General features: G+C 40.1%; 2 protein-coding genes across 11 annotated transcripts in view; both read right to left on the reverse strand.

Annotated features, from left to right (window-relative positions):
* The window catches only part of LOC130172873 (F-actin-uncapping protein LRRC16A-like), a 91,956-nt gene extending 88,855 nt beyond the window's left edge, over positions 1-3,101 (reverse strand). For 9 of the 10 annotated variants that reach the window (XM_056381833.1, XM_056381830.1, XM_056381832.1 and 6 more), the window contains exon 1: positions 2,580-2,988. In XM_056381833.1, coding sequence (XP_056237808.1) covers positions 2,580-2,619 — 40 coding nt within the window. In that variant the 5' untranslated portion in view covers positions 2,620-2,988. The other variant, XM_056381824.1, reaches the window with a different exon arrangement.
* Positions 3,102-3,771: 670 nt separating this feature from the next.
* On the reverse strand, positions 3,772-6,896 carry LOC130172413 (tumor necrosis factor receptor superfamily member 6B-like). The gene is made up of 5 exons (XM_056381141.1): positions 6,870-6,896; positions 5,559-5,937; positions 5,020-5,199; positions 4,840-4,921; positions 3,772-4,735 (listed from the first exon to the last, which is right to left on the reverse strand). Exons 1-5 carry the CDS (start codon positions 6,885-6,887, stop codon positions 4,534-4,536), a joined length of 861 nt encoding a protein of 286 aa, XP_056237116.1. The 5' UTR covers positions 6,888-6,896; the 3' UTR covers positions 3,772-4,533.
* Positions 6,897-7,857: the final 961 nt, after the last annotated feature.

Below are 7,857 nucleotides of genomic sequence, written 5' to 3' on the forward strand. Positions count from 1 at the left end.
ATAAAGTCACTTTCCCTTTTATGGAGATTTGTATGTTGAGGATGTCACAGACTGGACATTAGACATCACTATAAAGGGGTGTTCGTGGCAAACAATTTTGGAAGTTTTTCATATCACAAAACAAATATGATCAAATAGTGGTGGATATTTAACCATAAAGATAAATTAAATCATTATAAATCAGAGGAAATTGGGACGCTGCTGTTGTCTATTTTGACATTCTGTCCCATTTACGATACATAAGTCTCCTTTCTTGTCTTTTGTCCGAATACTTGACCTTTGTATGTAGCATCATCGGTCTATATTTTTCTGTGCGTATGCAAAGAAAAAGTAGAATGTAAAAACTGATACAAAACACATTCTAGGTTTTTGCATTTAACTGCATCTCCTTGGTCTTTTGTCATTCTGAGCAAGTCGGGGCTCAGTGACGAGCGCTCACAGCATCGCAGAGATGACCAAACTGTCAGCAGGACCAGTGGTGCTTTGCTCTGTCCCCTTCCTCTGTCTGACACTCTTTTCCTCAAAAGTCTCTCTCTCCCTCACAGACACAAACTAGTTGACCGTTAAGAAAAAGCGAACTAACTCTGTCTTTGCCTCGTTACCTAATGGAAAATGTTTCCCAGACATCATATTTGCCTTTTCAGTGAAATATCTTTTTAGCAGTAAAATATCTGAATGTGTGCACCTCAATACTCCATGTTGGTTCCAGCAAATCTGTTATGTGAATGTGTTTGCTTGTTTGTTTATTGTGTGATGGTGAATCACCAGCACCAGTGAATGTTTCAAACAATGGCTGGTTATATACCCATCCAGACAGCACCACATGACAATAGGATCATGCCAAACCAAATTACGTAGGTTAAGTGTACAGTGTTGGGTAAGTGAGTCAGCTAGAAACAGGGAAATGGAAGTTGAACCATTAAAAATCTGCATTTCCAGTCCTAGAAAAGGTCTTTCTATGGTGAGAAAAACACATAACATGTCCCATCGTCTATATCAAATGAGATACAGAGACTTAAAACATTGCTATTAAGTTTCCTGGAACTCATCATTACCCAGATAGTCTGTACAAAGCTGTAGAAAAGAGAAGCTCTGCACATCCAAAATACTTTTCAGAGGACAGAAGACTCAGGAGGGAAGACAGGAAATGTTTACCACATTAACCTATAAACTCCCACTGACTCACCAGTGGTTTAGTTATTTCAAATTCAGATCCTAAAATGTCTAATTATACCAAATATGTCAGACTGTATGTTTAGGGAAATGTGTAGAAAATGACGCACAGCACATTTACAATGTTTCAGTGTGTTTGCTTAAATGAAAAGCTGGAACAAGCTGATGGAGAATTTGCAACATATGATACTGTTACTATCAGATATAAGATGATTTTAAATCACCCCAAAGCTACTTAAAAGGGGAAAACTGAATGTTTAAATGATACTATGCTACACTTTAACATCATGGGGGTGAAATTCCCTCATCAAACTGACAGGCTGGATAACACCGAAACCAACATGTGATAGCTTTATGAGTCTGCAAGGATTTAAATGAGCCACAGATACTTTGATGGAGTAAAATGGCTGAAATACTCTGTGACTCAGTAACTAAATGCATGTCTGGCCAAGTGACTGTGTGACCTAGCAACATTTTCCTATAAGCCCCATCTGCAGTATGTACTGTCTTTATAACTCTTATAAGGAAAAAATGGAACCAAAGGAGGCTGGCTTGTGTGAGAGAGATGAAGAGAAAGGTATAGTGCTTGTGCTAGTCCAACATTGCAATGAGGTGTCAAAAACTGAGCTACACTGCCAAACAAAGAGACCCTAAGCTTCAGCCAAACAGCCTGCAGGACTGTAAGCTTTGTCCACAATCAGTACAAATACAGGAAGTCAAGAGAAACATGGCAGAATTTAGCCAACAGCACCAGAGTGGTAAGGCCACCAGGCATGTTAAAACTCCAGGCGGGAGATGTGAGAGTGGACCACGGTTAGTGTGTGTGTGTGTGTGTGTGTGTGTGTGTGTGTGTGTGTGTGTGTTGGGGGGAATAATCCTGTAAGTTATGTGCTGGGGGATGACAGGCTGACCACTCACATCTAAACTATTTGGCTTTTCCTCCTAATGTAGGCTGCTGCTGTCCACATTATATTAAATGCACCTTCATTATCAACAGCAGCGCTGCATGTACACACAGCTTAAAGCTTTACTGCAGCTGAAGCCTTTTCAGTCTCAGTGAAGATGTCTGCAGAACTAAGTAATATCTGTTTAGGGGAAATGTGTTTTGCTAACCCCATAACAAGGAAAGGGATACTAATTACGACAATAGAAACTGTCCCTATGAGGATAATGGTTGGATATTAATCATATCCCTAAGACAATAACACTACTATTGTGTCTCTGCACAATATCGTGGCTGTATCACGGGAATAGAATACATTGTCTGGATAGGCTTCAATAAGATCCCTACAAAACTTGTTAAACACAGGAGCACATGGACCCTGTGAGCTGGTATGAGGAATATGATTATCAGTGATTGTTCCAGTGTGGACACATGGCTACAAATGATCCGTGTCTGCTCTTACCCAGAAGCTCTTTGGGGACCTCTGACACTTCCTCGCTCATTTTGCTGAAGATAAAACCCAAAACAACGACGAGAGTTCAGTCAACACATCGAGAAGCCTCAAATACTGAGTTAATAAGGAGCGAGGGGGGGAAGTGTCAGGTGGTGCCGCCGCCGCCGCCGCCGCTGCCGGTGTTTCTCCCGGTTACATGCTCCTCTCCTCCTCTCGCGGTGTCCGGACAATGTATCCGCGTTTATCTGGGCGCATCTCTTGTCGGTTTAACCAGCACGGGGTTCAGAGGTTGTCTGGTGGAAGAAAAGAAGGAGAAAAAACCCGCTAAAGTCCTCTTAAAATCATATTGAAACCCAGCAGACTCTGAGCTTCTGCGAGATGAAAAGACCACCGCTCACGCACATCCTCTCTGGCCGTGGCCCTACCGTAAAGCTGTCGGTAATACAGTTCCAGCCAATAGTGGAAACCGGGGCCCCTCCCCGCTCGGTGATGCGACAGCCAGGGAGACGATGCGATGCCGGGGCGGTGTGGCGTGGCAGGAGGGGGCGGTGGTGATCGAGTCAGCCCAAAATTAATGAGCAGGCTACCGGCTGCGCCCAAGCTGGGAAGCAGGGACCCCTAGCGGTCCTGGAAGAGGCCCCACGGTGTCCCAGTCCCATGCTTCTATTGCAACACAGTGGAGAATGCGTTATGTGCCTATATACTGTATGTTACCAACATAACGTCTAATAGATTATATAGTCGTATCTATGATAATCCAATGCATAATATAGAAAACAATACAGGCAATACACTAAAATCAATGAGGGAATAGCATGGGAATTCTTTTGATAGAAGTCTGTTCCTGCAAAGGGAGGTTTATGCTTTTAATAGCCCTATAAAAAAAACAAAAACAATAATAGACTACCAGACACTACCTTTAGAAATAATAATGATAATGATAATGATAATAATAATAATAGTAATAAGAGAAGAAGAAGAAGAAGAAGAAGAAAAAGAAGAAGAACACTGAATAGACACTTGTAGCCTTTACAGCCAAATCATATCTGATAAATAACCTAAATAAATGACATATTTTTTAGCACTGACAACAGTCTTATTAAACTAATCAATAACATATTTAGCATTGACAACAGTCTTATTAAACTAAGGCCTGTCTTGCCTTGGACAATAAAAACACATAGTTTAATCAATCTTATTTCAAAATGCTTTTATTGAGAAAAATTACAAAAGGACCAAGATCTGGTCTATCTAATAGTCACATGGTAACCAGATCAATGATAGATAGGTTGCAGTTACTTTGCAATAAGCCATTTTGAAGACTGGAAAAACGTTTCTGAATTGAAATGTTTCAGCCTACAATGACCGAAGACTTATAGAGGTAGGAGAGCGATACCTTGTGGAGACTTTGTTACGTTACAGCCAGACAGTGGTTGTCTCTGGTCAGAAACATTTTTGATTACAACATGCACTTTATTAGCTGCTGCGCCAGGCAGGAGGAGTTTAAATTTTTGAATTCACACAATGTTACATAAGTTTGTACAACATTTGTTTAAGTCATTGCTCATTTTCGTATAAAACATAGTTTCTATGTAATTCAGATTATGTAACATTTTAGTCATGCCATAACTTCAAGATATTTGCATATTTCACATCTAAGTTTCTCCCAAGTTTAGACCCATTGTTCTCCCCTTCCAAATTCATCTGTATATTCGACTACTTTATCTCTCCCATCAAGAGAAACTCTGTGTGTAAGCAATAGCACAAACATTATATCAATTAAGTATCACTAGGTCAACATTTCATTAAACAGACAAATGAAAAACATGATAAATACTTTTTCAAATGGGTAATAGCCCAAATAAGGCTGCCATATTACACAGTAAATCCAAAGAAAGAGGTATGCAATACTCAATACTCAATACTACATGTGCCATGGACTCTGTCAGTCTTATAGAGTGACTCACATATTTAAGCTACAGCCTGGGTTCTGCTGCTTTATTTCCAAAATTCTCTTCTCCAGTTTTTCTGCCACGGAGCTGAGCTGTGACGCCCTCAGCATCTGTGGCAGTTTTCTCAGCTGCTCCTCTGGAGCCTGGGCCAGCCACGCTCTGATCTGATTCAGGAGAGGACCTCTCTGTTTGGGGACTGACTTCTCAATGTACCTGTTCGAGGGAGATGATAGTTCAGTAGGGTCTATGTATTAAGTGAATTAAGATGTAAAAGGAGTAGTTGAAAAGGGGCAAGAAAAAGAAGGAAGTGGGCTCACCTGCTGACAAACTTCTTCATTTTTGACACACGCATCCTGTGCATACCGAGGACTCCTGAGATGAACGTCCTGAGCGCCTCACCTGAGAAACAAAGTTGAGATTGTCGTACGATATTACCTTGCTGACTCCAAATTCTGTCATAAACATTATACATGTGAGTTGGAAAGTTAAGTACACACCTCCATTTGCAAGCTCCTCGCATGTGCCACACACCTTGTCCTGGTAAATTGAATCGGGGAGGAGCGCAACCTGTCCGCTTGCGCATTCCCGATATTTTACGCACGTTTCCAGCGCAGAGGATGAGTTGGAGAAGAAGCCGTGGGAACACGTTTCACAAACAGTGTCCTGTTGCAACGTACCTATAATAACACGAATGCATTTGGGGTCATTGCGATGTTTGAAGCCAAGGCTCCAGAAAGACCAAGTGATCGTGTACCGTTTCTATACACAGTGATTTCTAATTCAGTCTACTGCCCAACTGTTTCAGGCTGCTACTCTATAATATTGAGTGACTGATGCATTATTCTTTGGATTATTGTATTTCTTTACTTCTAAAGATTCACAAATGTGTACAAGAACATTGATGATGTGAATTCTGGTGAAATGTAACCAATCACACTGAATCAGAATATAGAAATTAGTAAGTGAGAAAAACATCAACATTTTTAAAACATCATGCAAACATATCTTTAGAAACTATCTTTCCTCAGATACATACCCTTCATTTGAACACCTTGTCCGGGCTCACACTCGGAGTGTCTCATACAGAAGTCATTAGTCCAGTAAAAGCCTTCTTTGCACCGACAGACCCTGTTGCTGACCGCGGAACACTCCGTTTCCACCTCCTGGTTGTCGGTGCAGAAGTTGTTGCAGTACAGACATCTGGGCAGGTAGTTCCACAGCTCGGTGAAGTGGTGGCTTCTGCATGGCGCGCACTGGGTGGGTGTGGTGGCGGTGCACTGCGCAGTCATGTGAGTGCCTGGTGGACACTTGTCACAGGTGAGACTATCCCCAGTGTACGGGTTTCGGTACTCAAAGGTGGGGACGGCTCCCCCCGCCAAGGAACCACAGAACAAGAACAGCAACGGAAAGATGAGCTGAGGAGGGAGGAAGTGGTTACTGTTCCTGTAATTACTTCTACTACCACTATTACTAATAGTACTACTACCACTACTACTACCACTACTACTACCACTACTACTACTACTACTACTACTACTACTACTACTACTATTACCACTACCACTACTAGCACTACCACTACCACTATTACTAATACTACTACTACTACTACTACTACTACCACTACCACTACTACTACTTCTACTACCACTACCACTACTACTACTACTACTACCACTACTACTACTACTACCACTACTACTACTACTACTACTACTACTAGCACTATCACTACTACTACTAGCACTATCACTACTCAACTAAACCTTTGTATCACATAGCACAGTTGATCAGCTGGGTCAGACTTTGTTTGTCCAGTCACTGTTCACACCTTTATTGTCTGAATGACAGCAATGTAATGAAATTAAGGAACAAGTGTACTGGAAAAGTACCATTTGAAAAATTATTTATTGGAAACTGCCTTGATCTCCATCACTGTAACTGATTATTTGCTATCTGAGGCAGACAGACTTTGACAGCAGCAGCATTTGTCTTATACTTGCTGTTGCTACGGTTAACAACTGTTATCAGTTTTCAGACCTAAATATTTCATTGTCTTCACATCTAAGTATTCACTTGCAGCCAAAGAATAGATCTGTATTTGTTAAACACGGTCCCTGATTCGTATGATGAAATTTTAGTCCATTTCTCATTAGATATATTTACAATAAATCAAAAAACCACAGACTCTTTTCTTTTTCTTATTGTTCTCATTATAAATTTACATAAAAAGTTGATAGAAAAATATTGTTCAAAATCTTGACATCCTCTCTATTTGATTATATATATATATATATATATTATCTGTCTCTGTCTTTAACAGAATACTGTCATACAGATCACTCACCATGCTGATGATTGGCATGTTGTCAGTCACTTCAGTCAAAGAGGGTTTGACAGTGGGATCAGGTTCATTTTTATACAGTTCATACAGGAACTGTTTTTTCTGTGTGGGCGTTTGTGGTTGTAGATAATAATTTAAAGCTTCTATTCAAAAGGTCAAATCATTTCCAGCTCCTACATCCAGACATAGAGAGAAGCTGAGGTTTTGGCCCAGATGATTAAGTGGTGGAGATTTTCTAGGAAGTTGAGGTTGATGGTTACGTGTGAATGAACAACAAAGCAACAGGTTAATCAGTTAATTATATCCACTTCAGTAATATTGAATTAGGCCAGCTTTTTCCAGTTTCCTCTGGTCTGTGGGAAGAAACTGATTTCCACTCCACTCAAACAGCTTCTTATTTACTGCTTAGGGGACTAATATGCAAACTACCTACACGTAACACATTTCGTCCTCTTGCTCTCTCCTGACACTTCCTGTCCTGCTCTACTGAGTACTGTCGAGTAAAGGGAAAGAATTTGAAAAATAAGAAACCCAAAATCAGTATGAGATCTGTGATAATGTTGTTTACATTTCCCTTCATGTGTTTTCTTTTGGTAAGACTGATCATTTTCCTTTGCCCATGTTAAGCTTTTATAGATAAAAAAGCTTATACATAAAACACTGGAAAACACTTTTTTGTCTGGCTTATGCATAATAATTTAGCTACATGCAATTTATTATACAGTAATGTATTACAGCTCATGACGCAGAGGTTGTGAAACAATTAAATGAAAAAAAAAAACATTTTTGGGAAATATCTTTGCACAACCACTTGAAAATGACATTCTAAAATTTCCATTGATTGAAGTGCTCTTTATTGACATTTAATATAACATTTTCTGATTTCCTCTTAGGTGGTTTTGGTGACAGTCTAAAATATACGTCAACAAGCCTATAAAGTCACCTTTTTCCGGTTAAAGAATTTCAGTGAGTCACTTAATATGAGCAGAAT

The sequence above is a fragment of the Seriola aureovittata genome, chromosome 7 (genome assembly GCF_021018895.1).
Source record: "Seriola aureovittata isolate HTS-2021-v1 ecotype China chromosome 7, ASM2101889v1, whole genome shotgun sequence".
Lineage (NCBI taxonomy): Eukaryota > Metazoa > Chordata > Actinopteri > Carangiformes > Carangidae > Seriola > Seriola aureovittata.